Here is a 24,302-nt window from a genome sequence, read left to right as displayed (position 1 = left end):
TGACTCATAATAACTCGTATTTTCATTTATTAACCAAAACTAGAAAACGGGATGTTACATGAACGTGTGTTAGACCACCACACTATCTAATTTGGAGATTCATGTTGCATCACTCTAGCCCGACCATATTGTCTTAAGCGGACCCACGCTGTCTTAAGAGTTTGGCTTGGGCGTTCCCCTTGGAAACCATATCATTGGCGGCCACTAGACAGTCGTTGTGCCGCAAAAGAACATAAATCTATAGCGTAACACACAGTGAGACTAAAACCCGGGTGGGCTCGGGATTCGGACTGACAACCTCGCAAGGCTTAGCTCAAATCCTTCATTGTCAATATCCACCTAAAGTGCCACAAGTGGGGATCGAACTTGGGTCTTCATTAAAGAACCCAAGCCTACTATCGCTAGGCTTGAATTCGATTATGGTTTATTGGATATTTGGATAATGTAAAGTTGAAATAGTAATTGATTAGGGATTTAAGATTTATGTGTAAATTGGAATTGATTATGAGTTTAAGGTTTAAATTTTGTTTCTTCTAAAATTAGTGAACTTGGAAGATGAAACGACAAAAAAATTGATAAAAAATATATTATATGAGATACGGTAAAAAAAATTCAGTTATTCTATAAAATACGACAAAAAAATAAAAATTCATTTGCATTGTATGAAACACGGTAAATAAATTTCTTTTAAGCGTTTCCCCTGATATTCTGGTCTAGATCCGCCACTGCCCATGTCCCCGAAAATATTGAAAGTGAAAATTAAACTTGGGTATCCGTTGAAAAACTCAAACTCTCTACCAACCAGTAGTCTTTTTGAATGATTCGTTGACCGTCCAAAAAACAAAAAAACATATATATAAAAAAATATATATGTGGTGAAAATAATTGCAGTTGGTGAGTGAGGGACGGGTAGTAAAGTCAAACTACGATCCAATTAAATTCAGCGATCCTCTGCTCTGTTCAACAGTCGGCGGCTGGTTGGCCAATACTTAGCTTTTTCTACTCCAATCATCACTAATCTCTCAGCTAATTAATTTAGTTCAGGATTAATTGATGGGATCTCCGGGTGAATGGTCAGTGGAACATAGAGCTCCGATGAGGAATGAGTCATCATCATCGGTGGTGAGTGAGTTCGTACCTGAAAGCGGCTGCCTTTCGATTATAGTTCTGGGTGCTTCTGGTGATCTCGCCAAGAAGAAGACCTTCCCTGCACTCTTTCATCTTTATCGCCAGGGCTTCATTCAGTCGCACGATGTTCATATCTTTGGTTACGCCAGAACCAACATTCAAGACCAGGATCTCAGAGATCGCATTCGAGGGTATCATTTATTTACTTTACAAAACCAGATCATTCCAAAATACTAACTTGTTTTACTTTATTTGTATCATTGGGTTGGGTCATTGAACACATGTATCAATAACCTATATGTACATCCTAAAAAGCTATATGTACAGCATCCTGATGCACAGAACAAATTTCAATGTATTAACTAACTGGTCTGTTATTACAGATATCTTACGCCATGCAAAGGTTTTGAGGAGACACATGACGAGGCTGTAACTCAGTTTCTGCAATTGGTAAACACTGACTTAAACTATAGGCTTTTGTTACCTTAAATCTATCTTTTGGTCTCCACAATTCGATGCTCATTTACTATTTTTGTTAGTTGTAGTTCAGGTTTTCACGAACCACCTAAAATGTTTTGAGTTTTGTTACATTGCAGTTTAAGAGTTGAACTATTGTGTGTAATGCTTGATGAAAAATGCATCAAGTAACAATAATTTAATCAGACAAAACTGATCATCACGCAAAGAATTACATTTTTAGAGTAAATTGCGTTTTTGTACTTTATGTTTATGTCAACTTGCATGTTTCGTCTTTAAACTACAGAACTTAAGAAGTCATTCTTTATTTCAAATGTAATAACACACTACGTCATTTCCATATTTTGGTGTTAAGTTCAGTCGTGCGCCTTGCACATGAGGGCAACTTGGTTATTTTACTCTTTTAATAGTTCTTTGCTACATTCTCAATCGCACTTGTGATTTCTTGTATAGTTCAAATATGTATCTGGGATCATTAGAGTTTTCGTCCTTTATGTTTATGCCAACTTGCAGGCTTCATTTTTAAACACTTAACCTACAGAAGTTACAGAACCTCTCCTTTATTTCAACTGCTGTAACACATTATGTCGTTTCCACTAAGTAGTGTCAGATTTTGAAGTTCAGTCATCTGCCTTGTCATTTTACTCTTTTAATAATTTTATGCTACATTCTAACTTGTGATCGCTTGTATAGATCAAATATGTAGCTGGTGCTTATGATACCGAGGAGGGATTTCGTATGTTAGACAAGGAAATATCTGAGTATGAGCTGTCAAAAAACAGTACAAAAGGATCTTCTAGGAGACTCTTCTACCTTGCTCTCCCACCGTCTGTATATCCATCCGTCTGCAAAATGATAAGAAATTATTGCATGAATAAATGTAAGCATTCATAATCCTAATTTCAATTTCATTTTTTTTATGCCTCATGTCCAATCTTAATCCAACTTTTTTATATAGATGGGTAAGGTTGAAAGAGTCTAATTACTTGGGTGTGTGAATTTGAAAATTTTACACAAACAAGTTTCAGTTTTACTTCTCATTTTTCAATTTTCTGACATTTAATTTAAGTTTTTTTTTCTAATTGCACGTCATTAGAGCATCCACAACAACAAACCCATACAAACCGACACATCATCGTCACATCATATTCCAAACTTTTTTTAAAAACCCTAACTTTTTTCCACAACAACAAACCTACACAAACCTCATTAAAAATATTAAATATGTATCTATATTATATATGTATATATAGTATGTGTGTGTATAAAAGGAGAGGGGCCTACACTAAATGTTTGCTGCAAGTTTGCAGCCATGGACTTTTGTCCATGGACTTGGGCACACAATGGTTAATTATTACCACCTTAAGTTTGTTACAATGACACATCATCCAAACAAATGAAAAGTTCATCCATTGTGGATGCTCTAATACTTTTTAAAAATCTGAATACACAGATTTGTACTTTTTCCTACATCTCAATATTAATTTTATTGAAAACCGAGTTGTTTCAAAATAACGTATTTTTTAATACGTTATTTTAAATAAAACTCGGTTGCCTTTTAAATTTATATGGAAACTTAGATGAAAATTTTTGAAAAAAATATAAATGTGTTAATAGAAAAAAACTAAATACTAAATGAAAATTGAAAAACTTTTCAAAATTATACCCTCCAAGTAATTATCCTCTTTCTAAGGCTGTGCATGAAACCGAAAAGCCCGAACTCAAGCAAAAACCAAAGGTTTGGTTTTATCATTTATGTCTTCGTGAAAACCAAATTTTCGGTTCAGTTTCAGTTTTGCATGTAAATAAACCTACAAAATCAAACTGATTTTATGGATTTCATTTTTTATTTGGAGTTTTATGTAATTTATAAGAATTTTATAAATAGTACCCAAATGGATAGTAATCAATTAATTATTAATTTATTATTCATCAGAAACCATGCTTTTCTCAGCCCAAAATTATCAAGCTCATATGGTAAAACTGAAAAAAACTGAAGCTGAACTAAATCGAAAAACCAAGACTGAACAGTTTTCAAAAACTCAAAAACCGAAATTTCTCTAAAACCAAAACTCAAAATCGAAAAACCATAACTGAACCAAATTTTCGGTTTTTGGTCAGGTTTGAGCCTCCCCTACATCTTTCAACCTTACCCATTTAAAAAAAACCCATCTTAATTGGCCTCTTTCAGGATCCTATAAGAGAAAATATATGTTATTTATATCAAACACAAATTAGACTTTAGCTTTTATGCTTGTTATATATATATATATATGTGTCAACCAGATTCATATAACTTAAGCTGTTATTATAAATACAGCGGATCTTGGTGGTTGGACTCGGATTGTTGTTGAGAAACCGTTTGGTAAGGATTTGGATTCTGCTGAAGAACTCAGCTCTCAAATTGGAGAATTATTTGATGAACCACAAATATACCGTATTGATCATTATTTAGGAAAAGAGTTGGTGCAAAACTTGGTAATCACAGCACTAAAGCTACCTAGTTTTCTAGAGTTTTTTCAAATAATTTTTCCCGCGTAACTTTTGTTTACTAATGGTAAGCAGATGGTACTTCGTTTTGCAAATCGTTTCTTCTTGCCACTATGGAACCGTGACAACATCTCTAATATACAGGTGATAATTCTTCATGAATTCTGTTACTTCATTAACTTTATAGTTGATAACTTGATATGCTTTTGTTTTACTTTATTTTATTTTTTTGAAACTTTTTCAGATTGTGTTTAGAGAGGATTTTGGAACTGATGGCCGTGGAGGGTACTTTGATCAATACGGGTAATTTCTGTTATTGCTTACATATTTATGATGTTATAAATATAATAATTAGCGTAGGCTTGTAAACAAATTAAACCAACACGAGATGGTCATGTTCGTGTTTGTTCGTTTGAATTTAACCAAACAAAAAATCGGACACGAGCAATTAAAAGAACTGGGTTTTCTTGTTCATGTTTGTTCCTTAAGAAAAGGAATGTCATTTGTTTAACTTTAACCGAACAAGCAAGTGAAAACAACCAATTGAACGAACGGGGTTTTCTTGTTTGTGCTTGTTCCTTATGAAAATGAGTGTGCTTGTGTCAGTTAATGTTTGTTTGTTACCAGCATTAACAAACGATTCACCAATGTAAATGGACGAATTTAACCAATTAAAGAACGATGCGTTGGATCTACAGAGTTATTGAAACTAGACTAAGTTGTAATGGCCTAAAAGTTTAAAACAAGCATAAATGAATGAACGAGACTTGTTCATGTTCGTTCTTTTATTAAATAAGCGAGTCACTGAACGTTCGGTTAGTTTACAGGCCTAAATCAGTGGTTATATATGACATTCTTATTGACTAATCATTGACTTCCGTGTGTTCTTTCTTAAAACAGAATCATCAGGGACATCATCCAAAATCATCTGTTACAAGTAAGAAAAAATCATTTTTCTATATCCCATGTGAAATGGACTAAAATGCCTTTCACATTGTAGGTCCTTTGCCTAGTTGCTATGGAGAAGCCTGTTTCTTTAAAACCAGAGCATGTTCGAGACGAGAAAGTGAAGGTGTATACTATGGCTTTTCTTGTAATTCACATTGACCAGCTGACCCATAAAAAGTCTACTCAGTGACTGACGCTTTTATGATTTAGGTTCTCCAATCTGTTCTTCCAATTGAAGACAGTGAAGTTGTGCTCGGACAATATGATGGATATACAGATGATCCAACGGTTCCCGATAACTCAAATACTCCCACTTTTGCTACCATGATTCTCAGAATTCATAATGAAAGATGGGAAGGTGTGACACTTTATTAATATTATCAAAGTTCAAATTTGAATAGATTAGAAATATACTTTAGTAATATACTTTAGTTGGCTTTCAACTCATTTGACCTGCTTTGACCCGTTTGAGATAATAATATGACGTAAAATGTAACATCTTTCCGATTCTACATTGAGATGGTATTTTATTTTAATTAAATGTCACTGATTAGTAATATTTGATGTGTTGTAGGTGTTCCGTTTATTATTAAGGCAGGGAAAGCTTTGAATTCAAGAAAGGCAGAAATCCGGGTGCAGTTTAAGGATGTTCCTGGTGACATATATAAATGTGTGTAATCGTTTTTCATAAAACAAATGATTTTATTTTTTTTAAACAAACAATATTTGTATATTTGTTCAGGTCAAAAACAAGGCAGAAACGAGTTTGTGATTAGACTTCAACCTTCAGAGGCCATGTACATGAAGCTAACTGTAAGTATCCTCATTGTAAATGGCATTTTAGACATTTGACAGTGCGTGCTAAACATAATTATTTATTTAGGTTAAGCAACCCGGGCTTGAAATGAAGACGGTTCAGAGTGAATTGGATTTGTCGTATAGGCAGCGGTATCAAGGAACCATAATTCCCGAGGCTTATGAACGTCTGATTCTTGACACGTAAGTATATCTATGCATATATCTAATTGTTCAATAAGTTACAAAAAAGCTAGTTCCTTTATGCATCTTATATAGTACAAGAAATATATGCACATATAAACACAGTAACTACACAGATAGAAAGTTATGTTATTTGTTTGTTGGTAGAAGTTTAACAATTATTTATTTGGATTTACAGAATAAGAGGCGACCAACAACATTTTGTCCGCAGAGATGAGTTGAAGGTACGAATATGATAAGAACTGATATGTGTTGATTGTGATAGATTGGATTTAGGGAAGACAATAGGAACAAAATAGACGGAACGATTGCATTAGTGAAACGTAAAGAGAAAGTTACAAGGATAATCGTCTCTCCATCATCGGAGCCCTAACAAACTTAACAAATTTAACCCCTCCATCCCAAAAGAGTTATTAACCTATTTATAGAAATGAAATTACACTTAATAACCTTCTAGAATAGACAAATGACACTTAGAGGCTAACTATAGCATGATTCCTATCAGAGTAAGAATAAACTAATTAACATCTAAATGGATCGATTTGGGTTATGTGAAAGGACATTAAAAAGACTCGACTTAAAATGGAATCAAGTCAAACTAGTTGAAAGTCGGCCAAAGCGTATTTCTTGTACTAGGCGGGTGCCCGCGCGATGCAGCGGGAACACATATCGTTGATAGTGATTTGGTTTCAATTTTTAACCGTTCTGTTTTGGTTTACATGATCAAAAACCGCTACTAATTGTTTATTTAAAGACCATCAAATCGGATCGCAAACACCGCTACGTAAATGTTAATTTTTTTAACTAATAAAAGCTAAGGCGATATCATACTCTAATTAAAGAGAATAAAATTCTTGTTTTTATGGTGTCTTTTTTTAAAAAAAATATAAGTGTATGAAAAAATTATGATCGTTTAAAAGTTTTGGGTGGAAGTTAGGTTAAATGTGAAATTAAAAATAGTATATGGTTAAAAGATAAAGGGCTAAGGTTGTAACTATTACTTAAATTTATAAAATTTGATTAAAGTTGAGGGGACAATATTGTAACTATATTTAAAAAGTTGAAGTTTAATATTTTGCCCATCTTCAATATGCTATGTAAATTGTATCATTTGTTAATTAAGTTGTAAATTACTTAAAATCTAAGTGTCTTAATTTGCCCTTATTTAGTGTATTATATATAGTATAGATATAAATATACAATCTCATCAATCACTTTTGTTTTAATAGAGGATCATTAATGTTACAATACTATATTATAGTAATTATATTTATTGCATCACTATTTATACAAATTTTTTTAAAGGATTAATTTCGGTCATATACATCCCCTTAAAAGTTCAATATTTCATATAATAATTCACGAAAAGTATTATACTAATTCATTTTGTAGTAAACATTACCATCTTTGTTTTGCCTAATGAATGAATTTTAATGTCAAATATAACGTCCTCTTTGTTCACATTCTTATGAGTAATTGATTTATTTTATCTAGATGATGCCATTTTGACAGCTCTACTAAGTTTAAAATTGAAACTAATGTTACTCGAATGAGCAGGCGGCTTGGGAGATTTTTACACCGCTTCTGCACAGAATTGATAGAGGTGAAATGAAACCACTTCCATACAAACCCGGAAGCAGAGGCCCAGAGGCAGCAGATAAGCTGGCTGAAAATGTGGGATATGTTCAAACTCATGGATACATATGGATACCTCCAACCTTGTAGGGTGTCGATAATCCACCTGGTGACTGTATGTCATGATGTTTGATATATATTATGTGTGTGCCATTTGCTGTTTTTTGTATCTGGTGGCTGGTTTTTTCTTGTAACATTTGGACAGAATGGTTGTGTACCCATCACTATGGGGTGTAATAAAAGTAAATTGTGACGACAATAAGTATAATGTTATATCAGCATGCTCACAATAAAAGTTGGTTATGGCCATTGGCAATCGCTGGTTGGCATGCTGAGACTGAATGGTTATCTTGCTTCTCGAGTTGCGAGGTATCATAATCGTTAGCATTTGCATTCTTTATGAATTGTCTTTCATTATTAGACCATGTGTAGTCAAAACTAGGCACACATGCATTTTTGGCCATGTGGCGCAACTTTTAGGCATTTTGCAAAAAGTGAGTGTTGTGGGAAAATCCAAAACGCCTCTTTCTCCTCTCCCTCTCTCACACAAAATACTCAAATTCGAGTCAGTCTCACATTGTGTATAAAACGCTGACCTCCAAAATGGCCCGGGGGGTGGGGGGGGACACGTTTTTGGCCTCAAAATGCCATCGACTACGGATGGTCTAGACGAACTTGAACCTGACGGAAAGCATGAAACATCACTTAGGACAAGTATAATAGTTAGGTGTGAAGACGTTAATATTAAATTTTGGAGATAAAGATCAAACGTTGGTCGAATTAATTGTCGATTAAGTGGTGTTCTCAATTTTGAAATCGTTGGAATTAAATTTTGAGGAATTCCAAGTTGATGAAAAAAAGTCCATGTGGTAGCTTTTGAGTTTTGCATGGAATACAATTGTACAAAATAATTAATGTGGTGGGTCCAGTGAATGTGCATAAAAAGAAATTGTGTTATAGACTTATGGGTGATTAGCATGAATCCATAAACCTGATGGCCAAAGCGGGTAGTTTAACCAGTTTTTTTTATTGTGTTTTATTGTGCCGGACACTCTTTCTGGCCAATGTTGAAAATCCTAGCGAGGAGTTCGATTTTTATGGCGGAAAAACCAGCGGGCGTGTCGCGAAAGAAACGAAAGAACGGGGAGCTAAGGAATTCGTTTGGTGACCGAAAACACAGAATAGTGGGATGCTATTGTCTTTGTTGGTGGTCGATATTATTGTGTGCATATCAAGGAAAGTTGTGATAGGGGGGTAAAATTACGATCAAATAAGGGTTGAATCTATTTAGAAGCAATTTGCGGGTAGGAAGACGGAAGAAGATTCGTCAAAGCGGGAGGCTTTGAATCTTGCTGTGTCTAGCAGGGAAAGAATTAAACGGTAGAAGCAGAGAGCTTATTTTTTCTTTTGTTCGGTGGTCAAGAACGGTGTAGTTCTAGGACCAGAAAGAGGGATTGAACTTGTCGATCATGGTATGGGTGTTAAGAAACGGGTCCAATTCAAGATTAAGGGGAAGAATGAAGACGCTATCTTGAATTTTGAAGATAAAGATCAAACGTGTTATAGATAATTCTTGGTCAATTATTTATTGAGTATTTTATATTTAAATAGAGATAATTATTAGTTTTAACTAATAAGGTTAATCTAGGAATTTATTTGTTTATTAAAATAGAGTTTGTGTTGAGTTAGGATTATAATGAGTTTATTATAAATAGACTAGGTTAGTACCCGTGTAATACACGGGGTGATACTAAAATAAAAACAATAAAAGCAAATAATATTATAATATAAATTATTAAAAATGATTAACATCTTTGTATACTACATGAGCTGAACAACTAAAAACGAATGCATGTTTGTACAACTAAATAACAAATTCATCATTTATTTTTGTCACAAAGTAATGACATTCTATATTGAAAAATATTGATCTCAGGTTGAAACGTCTACAACTGTTGCATAAATCAATAAAATAGTAAATTAATAACATATCTATTCTTAAATTAGTACTATTAAAGTGTAAAACTTGCTAATAAGGGTGTGTTTGGGATTGCTTATTTAAGTGAAAAATGACTTTAGATTAAAAGAACTTATAAACTTATGAAATTTTGAAAAGAAGTTTTGAAAAGAATGCTTGGATTAGCTTATGTGTTGCGGAAAACCAAAATGACCAAAAGGGACACTCTTTTTTAAAATGAGTGTAATGGGGTTTAAGGGTGAGAGAGGTGTAATAGGTAAATCAAACTTATTAATTTAATAAGTTACATATTCCTAACTTTTCAAAAACCTCTATTTTGCCTTCACCATAAGTTAAAATACATAAGACCTTATGGTTTGCCAAACACCTTATACACCTTATTAACTTTTCAAAAAGTTTATAAGTTACAAGTTGATGAAAAAGTTTATAACTCATTGCCTCAAAGTTGGGATATGAATGTTGCAGTTATTAAGAAGACGAAAGACCTTAACAAGCTAACAATGTTTGAGGTCATGGCTATCATCAAAGCATGTGACATGGATGACAAACAACGTGCTATAAATCATGCAAACTCTTACAGCGCAGCTGGTTACAGTGTTTCCTCCAATAATGCACTCATCTCACAAGACAACTTCTTGATGTTCAAGACTACACAGGGACAATAGAAATTTCAACCTCAAGTCAACTTCTCAATGTTTAAATCCACTCAGGGTCAATTCTCTCCTGTCTCACCACAACCAGCACCAGTGTTCTTTGCTAAACCTGGTTAATCTCCTAATGTTAGTGCTCAGTCTCAATCGTCTGGTGTTTCTCCTAGTTAGAATTCCAGTCAGACTCCCGCTATTTCTAAAGAAACTCAAGAGAACATCGTTTTAATGGCGGATTCATGAACCGTTACAATGCCTTCCTTGCGGGAGATTTGGTTCAACATGTAGTGGTTGCTGAACTTGATCAAATTCATCCAGATGATGTAGAAGAAATGGATATCTCTTGGCAAATCGCCATGGCAGTATTTCGGGCCAAGAAATTCACTAAGAGAACAGGAAGGAATAATTGGAATGTGCCAAATAATCAGAATGTGGGTTTTAACAAGGACACTCTGAGGTGTTACAACTGTCACGAGCCGGGTCATTTTACTCGTGAATGCACCAATCCAGCCAAGGAAGGAAATATGGAAATGGCACTGGTTCCCGTGGGTAATGCTAGAGGAGAAGTTGGGGAGTTGGGGGTAGCTCAGGTGATGGTGAAAGGGGTTTGGTTGCTCAACAGTTGTCACACCCTCAAAATCCACTAACGGAGTTTTACCGTCAGAGGGTGTGAACTAACAGGATCGGAATCATTAGTTATAATCAAACCATAAAAACGTTTAAATGAAAATAAGTGCGGAAGCGTAAAACCATAGAAACAATGTTACGTCACGCAGGACGATTTAAAACCAATGATAACAGTTAAAAGTAAGTTTGCATAGTTAAAAGTTTATCAAGCAATGCATGTTCCTAAACCGCGCGCCCGCCTCGGCTACCTGAGAATAACATACTAAAAGTGTCAACACAAGGTTGGTGAGTTCACAAGTTTAAATAAAAATAAAGCGTTCAGCGTTTGCGTTCAGCGTTGTGCGTTACAGCGTTACATCGTTTTGCGTTATAGCGTTTTGCGTTACCAGATAGTGTTATGTCAATTATATATCGATAGGTAGCTAGTCTATACAACAAGTATTACTAAGTGTTCGACACCGAAGCTGACTCGTTTATTAAGTGCCTTGTCACCAGGTCATCCAGACCATGGTACGTGTTAGCCAAAATTACACCCGCTCGACCTCCAGTCGAGTTTAGCGTTGGGTGGGGTTTGTCAAACCCAGTAGTACTACTCAACAGTGACTCGCTATTCAAAATATTAACCGGTTCGATGTGTAGGACTTCAAATGTTTCGTTTGCCACTTAGCCTTTACAAGTGATATATAATTTATAACAAAATCTTAAATGCGTTGTGGAGTATGTTATCTCCCCCAAGTGAAAAGCGTTTGAAAACAGTTTAAAGAGGGGAAAGTGAAACTCACTGTTTGCGAAGAAATTCCCAAATTAAATCACCAAGATGCGCGTCACAGAAAAACTCTCTCTAGCATTCTAAAACAACAAAGAGATTTTTCTAAGTGTCGGAATATTATTGAGTCTCTAGACCCGGCACATAATACCTATGCACATAACATGTTTCGTGTTTCGTTTGTGAATCGTGTGTGACTTTAACAAGTGTTTTTGTGACACATTACATGTGTAAGCAATCATATACGTGTCATGTATTCATAAAGTACATCACTATCAATTATTCCCCGTAAGGGCATTTTGGTCAACAAATAACAATTAACTAGCCTATACGTGTCATGTATTCATAAAGTACATCACTATTACATAATTACTGTTTTGACATTTTTCGTTTATTCATCAATCGTTTGCGTCAACTCGTTTGCGTTTCGGTGCAAATCCCGAAAGACTACACATGAAGTAAGTGTTAAGCGTCATTTAAACCCTAGTTTAAATGTAATGAAGTGTGGGTTATAGATTTAGTGATCTTAAGTTTGAATTGACGGAGTTGAGTTAACGGAGTTAACCTGAAATTGACGATTGTCACATCATTCCCATGTTAAAGAATTTTCGTCCCGAAAATTTGAGTCAAGTCGTGATGAGTGTCTGAAAAAGTAAGAAAAATTTTCAGTTTGTAATATCATCCCCTAGTAGAAAAGAAATTTCGTCCCGAAATTTAATTCATACCTCCGGTGATGTCTGACGGTTTGCCGGGTTTCGCGGTTTTCTGTGTTTGGTTAGCCCTTCAAAAAGGTGAGGATACTTTTTCATCATTTGATCCTCGCGTTCCCACGTGAACTCCGGTCCACGTCTCGAGTTCCATCGAACCCTAACGATTGGAATCTTGCTGTGCTTGAGTGTTTTGGTTTCCCAATCCAAAACTTCGACTGGTTCTTCAATGAAGCGTAGCTGTTCATCAACTTGCAGTTCCTCCAAAGGGACTACTTGGGTTTCATCAGACAGGCATTTCTTCAAATTGGACACGTGGAATACATTGTGTACGCCACTGAGTTCCGTTGGCAGGTCCAGTCGGTACGCCACTGGACCAACGCGCTCAGTTATCCGGTAAGGACCAACATATCGTGGGTTGAGTTTCTTTCGCTTCCCAAAGCGAACCACACCTTTCCGAGGTGAGACTTTGAGTAGCACTCGATCGTTCACTTGAAATTCGAGGGGTTTTCGGTGCTTGTCGGCGTAACTCTTTTGGCAATCTCGTGCTGCTGCCATGCGATTTCGGATTTGAACAATCTTTTTCGAAGTTTCGAGTACCAGTTCTGGACCAGTGATTTGGCTGTCACCCACCTCCGCCCAACAGAGTGGTGATCGACACTTCCGTCCGTACAACGCTTCAAACGGCGCTGCTTTAATACTTGCGTGGTAGCTGTTATTATATGAAAACTCTACCAAGGGTAAGTGGGGTTCCCAACTTTTTCCGAAATCCAATACGCAGGCACGCAACATATCCTCCAGGGTCTGAATAGTTCGTTCACTTTGCCCATCCGTCTGAGGATGGTATGCTGTGCTCATATCAAGACGGGTGCCTAGTGCGCTTTGCATTTACTTCCAAAAGTGCGAAGTGAAACGTGAATCTCGATCAGAAATGATTGAGACAGGCACTCCGTGTCTAGACACTACTTCCTTCATGTAGACGCGAGTCAGTTTTTCCATTTTGTCCGATTCCTTAATCGCTAGGAAGTGTGCAGAATTAGTCAACCGGTCAACGATCACCCAGATGGTATCGCATCCCGTCGGTGTCTTAGGTAAACCCGTAATAAAATCCATTGAGATGTGTTCCCATTTCCACATTGGGAGTTCCGGTTGTTGCAGTAGGCCAGATGGTTTCTGGTATTCTATCTTGACTCTGGCACAAGTCAAGCATCTGCTCACGTAGGTGGCAATGTCGGCTTTCATGTTCGGCCACCAGTAAAGTGTCTTTAAATCATGATACATTTTATCTGAGCCAGGGTGGATAGAATATCGGGACTTGTGAGCTTCATCCATCACTAGAGTCCTCAACTCTCCGTATCGTGGAACCCAAATCCGGTTCTCAAAATATCGTACCCCGTCCGATCTGGTTTCAAGTTGCTTGTTCATACCCCGCATGAGTTCCGATGGAAGATTGTCATCTTTCAAAGCTTCAAGTTGCGCATCGCGAATCTGATCGGGCAAGTTGGCATGAATCGTGAGTTGCAATGCTCGCACTCGTCTGGGTTTATCTGTTTCTTTTCTGCTGAGGGCGTCGGCCACTACATTGGCCTTGCCAGGGTGGTACTTGATGGCACAATCGTAATCTTTGAGCAGCTCGACCCAACGACGCTGTCGCATGTTCAGCTCTTTCTGATCGTAGATATGTTGGAGACTCTTGTGGTCGGTGTAAATGGTAAACTTGGTACCGTACAAGTAATGCCTCCATATCTTAAGAGCAAACACCACAGCTCCGAGTTCCAAATCATGGGTCGTGTAGTTCTTCTCGTGAACCCGTAGTTGTCGAGAGGCATAAGCTATAACCTTCTCGAGTTGCATCAGCACACAACCGAGACCTTGTATAGATGCGTCACAGTGTACCTCAAAATTTTCCGTTCCCTCGGGAAGGGCTAGAATAGGGGCGCTGCAGAGTTTGGTTTTCAACAGTTGAAAAGCGGATTCTTGCGCGTTACCCCAATTGTACTTAGTGCCTTTGTGAGTCAAAGCGGTGAGGGGTTGAGCAATCTTTGAAAATCCCTCGACGAAACGCCGGTAATAGCCGGCCAGTCCCAGGAATTGCCGCACCTAAGTCGGAGTCTTAGGTGCTTCCCAGTTTTTGATGGCCTCTACCTTACCGGGATCGACATGGATACCATTCTCGTTGATCACATGTCCTAAAAAGTGAACCTCGCGAAGCCAAAATTCACATTTCGAGAGTTTAGCATACAGTTGTTCCTTCTTCAGCAATTCCAGAATTACCCTTAAGTGCTCTTCGTGGTCAGCTTCGTTCTTGGAGTAGACGAGAATATCGTCAATGAACACTATCACAAACTTGTCGAGGTACGCCTTGCATACTCGATTCATGAGATCCATAAATACAGCTGGTGCGTTGGTTAGGCCAAAAGGCATAACCGAAAACTCGTAGTGACCATACCGTGTTCTGAAAGCCGTCTTTGAAATATCTTCCTCGCGCACTCTCAGTTGGTGGTAACCGGATCGCAGATCGATCTTCGAGTAGTAACTTGATAGTTGAAGCTGGTCAAACAAATCATCAAATCGGGGTAAAGGATAACGGTTCTTGACCGTCACCTTGTTCAACTCCCGGTAGTCGATGCACATGCGGAAAGTCCCGTCCTTCTTTCGGACAAACAAGACAGGGGCTCCCCACGGCGATGAGCTAGGTCGGATAAAACCCTTATCCAACAAATCTTGCAGCTGAGTGGACAACTCCTGAAGTTCCGCCGGTGCGAGCCGATACGGGGCTCGTGCTATGGGTGCTGCACCGGGTGTCAACTCGATTTGGAACTCGACTTGTCGTACATGAGGGAGTCCGGGCAAATCCTCCGGGAAAACTTCCGGGAAGTCTCGCACAACAGGTATATCTCCAATTCGTTTCTCCTCCGCGGGTATCTCAATGATCTGCGCCAAAACTGCCGGATGACCCTTTCGTAGGTACTTCTGCGCCTTCATAAGGGAAATGACGCTGGTGGTCATGCCGCTTCTCTCACCTCGGACCGAAATGATCTCGCCGGAAGGGGTAGAAATGTGAACTATCTTGTCGTGACATAAAATCTCCGCTCGATTCTCGGATAACCAGTCCATGACGACAACGACATCGAAACTACTAAGCGTAAAAGGAATAAGGTCGATGTCAAAGACATGACCTGACAGTTTTAACTTGCATCCCGCAAGTACATGAGTCGTTACTATAGTCTTACCGTCAGCTAATTCAACAGGAAACTTAGCATCTAACGGAGTTGGAGTTAAGTCTAAGAGTTGACTAAAGGCTTTCGACACAAAACTTCTATCAGCTCCAGTGTCAAACAATACAGAAGCAAAACAATCGTTTACAGGGAACTTACCAGTCACCACATGCGGATCATTGCGGGCTTGACCCGACCCAATTACAAACGCTCTTCCCTTGCCATTGCTTCCACCATTACTGCCACTTCCATTACCCCCATTGTTGTCGTTCTGTTTCAGCTTGGGACAATCCTTCCTGAAGTGACCTTCCTGCCCACATTCGTAACATCCCTTCGTCGTCATAGGTGGTTTAGGAGCACCCTTTGCCGCAAGGTCTCCTCTACATTCTTTTGCTTGGTGACCCATCTTTCCGCATCTTTGACACTTGACGCGGTCACACTGGCCAACATGATGATAGTTGCACCTATTGCACTTTGGATATCTCCCAGCATATCCGCTCGAAACCTGCCCGCTACCGTTGTTGTTGTTGTTGTTGTTGTTGTGACTCTGAGTGTTAAAGCTCCGAGCGAATTCGGGCTTACGGTAGTGCTGTTGCGGTGGGAGGTTTGAGGATGAAGATCTGGTGTTGTCAAACTTCCTCTTTCCGCTGCTCGGGTTGCTGTTGCTGTTGTTGTCGCTACTCGGGTTGTCACGGGCCTTAGTGGTTGAACCCCTAGGTGGTAACGCACCTTGGGTCACAGCCTGATCCGTCAGTTTGTGAGCTAAACGGATCGCTTGTTGAATCGTGGCTGGTCTGGAAGACGTCACCATGCCCTGAATCTGCGGTGCTAACCCATCAATGTACATTTCGATCCTCTTGCTCGGCGGATCCACCATCCGCGGACACATCACAGCCAACTCGTGCGAACGGGTAGTGTAGGCTTCAATTTCCGTGCCCACCATCTTCAGTGACCAGAACTCTGACTCTAACTTCGAAATCTCTTCTCTCGGACAGTACTCCTCTCGCATCATATTTTTGAACTCCTCCCAGTTCATAGCATTAGCCAGTTCCAGTCCAGTGATCTGCACGTTCGAATTCCACCAAGTGAGGGCAGAATCCTCAAGTGTTCCAGCAGCGAATTTGACCCTACTGGCAGGGGGACAATTGCACATCTCAAATGCCGACTCGGCCTTCTCAGCCAAACGCAGGAAGCCTATAGCTCCCTCAGTGCCCTTAAACGTACTGGGCTTGCAGTCAAGGTAGTTCTTGAAGGTACACGTTCCACTTGGACCTCCAGCTTGATTCTGAACGTGTGCGGCTAAAGCGGCCGCTGCATGGTCGTTCAGCAGAGTTTGGAGTTCAGCTGCAGTCAAGCTGATGTTACCACGTCCACGTCCAGCGTTTCTTCCAGCCATTTCCTAGAATCACAGTATAAAGTGTTAAACATGAATTTTTCTTTCATATACAACACACCATACATGTAATAAAAAGATAGGTAAGAAAGAAATAAGAAACAACATCACATCACAACCACATATTAATCTAAATAAAAATTCATGATTAAAACCATTGTATTCGCTACAAAGTATTTCCCATCAATCCTTAAATCATAGAAAAATAATAGTTCGGATGGAGATAGCCCCTCCATCTAAGTGTCATCATCACTAGATGTCATCGTCTGAGGACACCTCTGAGTGTGCCTGTTCCTCAGCCGGTTCTTCTTTGGGTTCCTCCTCGGGATCTTCCTCGGGATCCTACTCAGGCTCCTCTTCGGGGTCTTCTTCAGGTTCCACTTCAGGCTCTGCCTCAGGCTCGGCCTCAGGCTCTGCCTCAGGTTCGGCTGCGTTCTGAGCAAGTTGCATTTGTAAGACATTGCAACGCTCTAGAGCTATCTCGGTTCGGGTCCTTGCTTCTTGGAGTTGCTCTGGCAAGTCTATCATCTCAGCTTGCATCTTCATCATAATCTTCATCTGTTGATCACTAGCCTCTTGCATTTCCTTCATTGCCGCTGCCATGCGGGCAATCTCCTCCTTAGTCTCGGTTCCGTCCTTCAACAGTCCGAAAACGTTGGCTCTCGTATAGCGCATGTAACCCACGTCACGCTCCAAGCATGAAACAACAGCTGCGAGAACTCGCTCTACAGGTTCGGTTATGGGTGATAGGGTGTTGGGATAAGCAGGGTGGTTCGGGTGAGGTAACGGGGGAACTTGTTCGCGATAGACCATACGTCTGATCATGTTAGGGTACCAATCCCAGCTAACGGCGTTTTTGTATATGCCTCCGGATAGGCGGTACCTTTTCGGTGCGGGAGCTTCGAGTTCCGGGACTACACGGGGTGGCGATGCGGTGGGTAACTGTGGTTCCTTCCCATGAGCGTGCGTCAACGAATCGGATGATGATGAGGGTGGCGTCGACATTCCTACAGGTAAGCCGTGTATGCGCGCGCGTATGAGTGAAAGAGGTAAAGAGATAAGATTTCAAGACTACACAACCCTATGCAGTGCGTATCATTATAACTAATGACCAAAAGGGACACTCTTTTTTAAAATGAGTGTAATGGGGTTTAAGGGTGAGAGAGGTGTAATAGGTAAATCAAACTTATTAATTTAATAAGTTACATATTCCTAACTTTTCAAAAACCCTCTATTTTGCCTTCACCATAAGTTAAAATACATAAGACCTTATGGTTTGCCAAACACCTTATACACCTTATTAACTTTTCAAAAAGTTTATAAGTTATAAGTTGATGAAAAAGTTTATAACTCATTGCCTCAAAGTTGGGATATGAATGTTGCAGTTATTAAGAAGACGAAAGACCTCAACAAGCTAACACTGTTTGAGGTCATGGCTATCATCAAAGCATGTGACATGGATGACAAACAACATGCTATAAATCATGCAAACTCTTACAGCGCAGCTGGTTACAGTGTTTCCTCCAATAATGCACTCATCTCACAAGACAACTTCTCGATGTTCAAGACTACACAGGGACAATAGAAATTTCAACCTCAAGTCAACTTTTCAATGTTTAAATCCACTCAGGGTCAATTCTCTCCTGTCTCACCACAACCAGCACCAGTGTTCTTTGCTAAACCTGGTTAATCTCCTATTGTTAGTGCTCAGTCTCAATCGTCTGGCGTTTCTCCTAGTTAGAATTCCAGTCAGACTCCCGCTATTTCTAAAGAAACTCAAGAGAACATCGTTTTAATGGCGGATTCATGAACCCTTACAATGCCTTCCTTGCGGGAGATTTGGTTCAACATGTAGTGGTTGCTGAACTTGATCAAATTCATCCAGATGATGTAGAAGAAATGGATATCTCTTGGCAAATCGCCATGGCAGTATTTCGGGCCAAGAAATTCACTAAGAGAACAGGAAGGAATAATTGGAATGTGCCAAATAATCAGAATGTGGGTTTTAACAAGGACACTCTGAGGTGTTACAACTGTCACGAGCCGGGTCATTTTACTCGTGAATGCACCAATCCAGCCAAGGAAGGAAATATGGAAATGGCACTGGTTCCCGTGGGTAATGCTAGAGGAGAAGTTGGGGAGTTGGGGGTAGCTCAGGTGATGGTGAAAGGGGTTTGGTTGCTCAACAGTTGTCACACCCTCAAAATCCACTAACGGAGTTTTACCGTCAGAGGGTTTGAACTAACAGGATCGGAATCATTAGTTATAATCAAACCATAAAAACGTTTAAATGAAAATAAGTGCGGAAGCGTAAAACCATAGAAACAATGTTACGTCACGCAGGACGATTTAAAACCAATGATAACAGTTAAAAGTAAGTTTGCATAGTTAAAAGTTTATCAAGCAATGCATGTTCCTAAACCGCGCACCCGCCTCGGCTACCTGAGAATAACATACTAAAAGTGTCAACACAAGGTTGGTGAGTTCACAAGTTTAAATTAAAATAAAGCTTTCAGCGTTTGCGTTCAGCGTTGTGCGTTACAGCGTTACAGCGTTTTGCGTTACCAGATAGTGTTATGTCAATTATATATCGATAGGTAGCTAGTCTATACAACAAGTATTACTAAGTGTTCGACACCGAAGCTGACTCGTTTATTAAGTGCCTTGTCACCAGGTCAACCAGACCATGGTACGTGTTAGCCAAAATTACACCCGCTCGACCTCCAGTCGAGTTTAGCGTTGGGTGGGGTTTGTCAAACCCAGTAGTACTACTCAACAGTGACTCGCTATTCAAAATATTAACCGGTTCGATGTGTAGGACTTCAAATGTTTCGTTTGCCACTTAGCCTTTACAAGTGATATATAATTTATAACAAAATCTTAAATGCGTTGTGGAGTATGTTATCTCCCCCAAGTGAAAAGCGTTTGAAAACAGTTTAAAGAGGGGAAAGTGAAACTCACTGTTTGTGAAGAAATTCCCAAATTAAATCACCAAGATGCGCGTCACAGAAAAACTCTCTCTAGCGTTCTAAAACAACAAAGAGATTTTTCTAAGTGTCGGAATATTATCGAGTCTCTAGACCCGGCACATAATACCTATGCACATAACATGTTTCGTGTTTCGTTTGTGAATCGTGTGTGACTTTAACAAGTGTTTTTGTGACACATTACATGTGTAAGCAATCATATACGTGTCATGTATTCATAAAGTACATTACTATCAATTATTCCCCGTAAGGGCATTTTGGTCAACAAATAACAATTAACTAGCCATTATTCCCCATGAGGGCAATTTGGTTAAATCATGGCAATCAATTAGCAATTATTCCCCGCAAGGGTATTTTGGTCAAAACAAAACAATTATATAGCAAGTATCATGTTTCATGCATTTTTACACAACTCAGCAGCTAGTTTCACCGAGACAGAAATCCTACTAGAAAGATTGTACTATTTCACTGATCATAGCATCTCAATTAATTTACCAAAAATCATCACAGAAGCACATATGTCTTAGGTTTCCAGAACATATTTAATTCTATTTTTATTTCACATAGTTTTCTCACAATCATCAAATCATTACAGCAAACTCATAACAGTCAAATTCATGCGCAACAGAATGTTATTTGCAAATCCTGTTAAACGAAAAATCCAATAAATGCAAGACCACTTTGGTTAAGTTCATAACTCAATAAGGCAACTTCCAGAAGTGGAACCAACCCAATTGGTCTCGTAGTTCATGAGATATAACATTTACAACACCACCTAACAGCAGGTCTAACAGCTCAGCTTTGCATAATGTTTTTGTAAAATCATAAAAGTTAACCTTTACTTGTCTAAAAATTACAAATTTATACTCTATAGAAACTAGACTCAACCTAGTTTACTGTAGTACCAATAACCTCAACCAATTTTCATCTTTACACTTCGTTACAGTCACTTAAACATCAATAACACATTCTGTCCAGAAACTGTTTGTATCCAAACTCAACATATTAACAATCTATGAACTATCATGCATTCATATAACCCTCTAGACTCCATAAACACCATCCATGAACATCAATTACACATTACATACAAGATTAGGTTTTTTTTGTTTGAACTCAAATCAAAGACACAACAATCAACATGTTACAATATCAATTCTACTTATCAATTCATTATCCAATCAACAACAAATCATATTAACTATGCATACATGAAATCGGTCAAGCTAGGGTTTTCAATTAACCCATTAAACATCAAAATCAAGTAACAAGGATGTAAAGGATGATCAATTATACCTTCCTAGCACCTAGTTCTTCAATCAAAAGCTTGAATTGAGGGTTGTATGTGTGTGTATAGTGGACGGCAGCCAAGGGAGCAAGGAGGAAGAGGCCGATCGGAGCTTGTGGGGTTATGATAATAAGTTAGGGTTAAGTTATTAAGGCTATATTTATAAACATACAAGTTACACTCAAGTCCCTCTACTTTCAATTGTTGTTTTTCTAACTTCACTAACTAGTTTACATCTTGAGTTAATGTTCATAACCATGTTATCACGTAACACATAAGTCAAACACATAATTATCACATAATTACTGTTTTGACGTTTTTCGTTTATTCATCAATCGTTTGCGTCAACTCGTTTGCGTTTCGGTGCAAATCCCGAAAGACTACACATGTAGTAAGTGTTAAGCATCATTTAAACCCTAGTTTAAATGTAATGAAGTGTGCGTTATAGATTTAGTGATCTTAAGTTTGAATTGACGGAGTTGAGTTAACGGAGTTAACCTGAAATTGACGATTGTCACAACTGTTCTCATGGTCTGATCAGATGGCTGCTCTCAACATAAATAATCAAACTGCTAACTTTGCTCATGTTGAAGACACTGAAGAAGAAATGTTGCTGAGGAGCAAGTTAAGGAACTTCAATTCGCGTTAATGGCATTCACTTCTCCCAGCCCGTCTGAGGTAAGTTCTCCATTATGCTCTCAAGCTTGTATAGATAAAGTAGATCTTTATAAATCTCACAACAGTAACTTTCTTAGAGAAATGGAAACGATAAAATCTGAAAACCGTAAACTTAAGAAAAATGAAAAATGTTATCTAGATAAAATTGAGGCACAGAAAAATGATTTTTCCAAGCTAAAATCTGATTTTAGTTTAAAATGTTGCCACCATCTAGATGCTAAACAGAAAATTGTTGAATTAACTGCTGAACTGCAAGCCTCTAAGTTTGAAACATCAAATCTAACTAAAAATTTTAAAAGGGCTAAACTTGATTTTAGAAAGTTTGATGTTTCCAGTAAGGTAGTTAATTCCATGATTGAAAATAAATTATGGTGGAAAGAAAATGAAGGTGAGGGTATAGAATACGGTTAAGTACCCCACCATACAATGACAACTATACCGGTCTTCCTCTTACCAAAGAGCATGAAGAAAAGGTAAACGACATGAAGTATGGTAAACCTGTTAAGATTGAAAAGGTTGACTCAGTAAAGGCCATTGAGTCCACTTCAGAAGTGAACGATTCTAATGTGTTTGCCTCATGTGCAGATCAAGTAATCATTGAGGATTGGACTGATGAGGATGATGAGTCTCGTGTTTTAATTAATAAAGACATTACTTCTGATGTATCTTTAAAATTACCTGTTTTGAATTATGTTATTCCGACTGTTTGTGTGAGTTCTGTTTTAAAGAGCCAAGATACTTGTGTGGTTGATTCCGTTAAAACTTTGAACTCTGATAATGTGGTTTTTAATAAGTTTAAGAGATCAAAAAACTCTAATAAATACTCATCGCCTAAGTTTGTTAAAGAGGGATGCTCTAATGACAAACAAGGTGGTAAGTCAAACCATGTGTCTAGTAGTAAACATCAAGTAAAACAAACTAGTCCACACAACCGGTCCAGACAAGGAGTTGCCCAAAATAATTTCTATGTAAAACGTCAAACTTGTTTTAACAGTGGCACTCCCGGTCATATTTCTATAAATTGTCCACATCGTCAATACGTTCCTTATTATGGATTTTATCAGAGAAATATGCCTCACATGGCTCATAATACCTGCAGGCAAAACTTCAGGCATAACCAGGCTAATCTCTCTGACGATGATTGGAACATAAACAAATCTGGTAGGTTTAGTCCTCATCAGACCAAGCCTAACATGTTTCGTAAAGGGGGTAGAAAAGGTGCTTCGGTAACAAAAAAGAACACGACTTATGTGACATTTGTCATTTTCGGTTCGATTTGTATTCGTAATTGTATTGTAAAATCGACCAATTTTGCTTTTCAGATCCTTTGATATTAATAAAATAGTGTATTTTTAGTTATAATCATGTTCCAAACTTTGTCGTTTTGTTTTAAGGCCCTTAACGGTGTTCAAAACACTTATTCCATGCTCAAAACGACCTAAAACAAACTTCAAGGACCAAAGTTGCCAAAAATTAATCCCATAAATATTTTTATTAACTATTATTTCCAGATTTCTTTTATGTATTTTAATTATTTTATTGTAATTAATGGTTTTACTTTAATTCAAAAACAACCAATGGACATTTTTGCATGAGATTCTATTGGTGGAGCCTTGCCACCCTCTCAAGCCTTTCTCTACACTCTTGGCCTATAAATACAAGTGTATTTCACTCATTTTAAGGTTGCTCATTCACTCCTTTTCTCTCCCAAACAAAGATTATATGTCCATATCTTCAAGGTTTCTTAATAACAAGAACCATTCTTTAATTTTTGTTTTGTTACTTAAGTTTGTGGTACAATATATATATAATAATTATATAACTTGTTTGTACATATTTATCTTGTTTAACTTATGCTCTTTTTAGTTTGTTTGTCATATTTATGAAGTTCCATGGTGGGGGTTTGTAGAGACTAACCTCGGTTTAACAGTAAATAGTCCAAACCGTGAACCGAACTTGTTACTAGTTTTGTTAAATAATTGTTTTAAACATGCTTTATGTTAGATTTAAGTTTCTAAAATTCTTTTATGCAAGTTCTTGGATATTTGGGCATGTGGAGACCATTGAGGAATATACTGTGAGATGGAAACTGAACCAATCCGATTTTTACTCGCTTAAGACACACAAGTGTGTTTTTAGCTATCAAGACTTGTATATTTCTTTAAAAATAGTTACAAACTGATTATAATTATTTTTTTAAGTATCTGGAAATGTTGGATCCAACTTGATCTTATAACATAGTTTGGATCGAAAAAACCGAACACTCGCTTAACGTACGTTGTTAGTTCTAAAACAATAGATCTACATACTTGGTTAAGTGTTATTATGTTTTAATG

At 38.0% G+C, this 24,302-nt stretch overlaps 1 protein-coding gene across 1 annotated transcript; it reads left to right on the top strand.

Moving 5' to 3' along the window:
• Positions 1 to 1,048: 1,048 nt before the first annotated feature.
• LOC143637064 (glucose-6-phosphate 1-dehydrogenase, cytoplasmic isoform-like) lies at positions 1,049 to 7,952 on the top strand. Its single transcript, XM_077104529.1, has 14 exons — positions 1,049 to 1,319; positions 1,512 to 1,578; positions 2,299 to 2,485; positions 3,926 to 4,083; positions 4,171 to 4,239; positions 4,340 to 4,398; positions 4,996 to 5,032; positions 5,096 to 5,167; positions 5,254 to 5,401; positions 5,618 to 5,713; positions 5,786 to 5,856; positions 5,927 to 6,042; positions 6,221 to 6,266; positions 7,600 to 7,952. Exons 1-14 carry the CDS (start codon positions 1,054 to 1,056, stop codon positions 7,765 to 7,767), a joined length of 1,560 nt encoding a protein of 519 aa, XP_076960644.1. The 5' UTR covers positions 1,049 to 1,053; the 3' UTR covers positions 7,768 to 7,952.
• The last annotated feature ends 16,350 nt before the right edge of the window (positions 7,953 to 24,302 follow it).

Source organism: Bidens hawaiensis, unplaced genomic scaffold (genome assembly GCF_021521415.1).
Source record: "Bidens hawaiensis isolate Kalapana, Puna unplaced genomic scaffold, B.hawaiensis_p1.1 tig00008105_1, whole genome shotgun sequence".
Classification (NCBI taxonomy): Eukaryota; Viridiplantae; Streptophyta; class Magnoliopsida; order Asterales; family Asteraceae; genus Bidens; species Bidens hawaiensis.
This window is presented reverse-complemented; position numbering and strand designations above follow the sequence as displayed.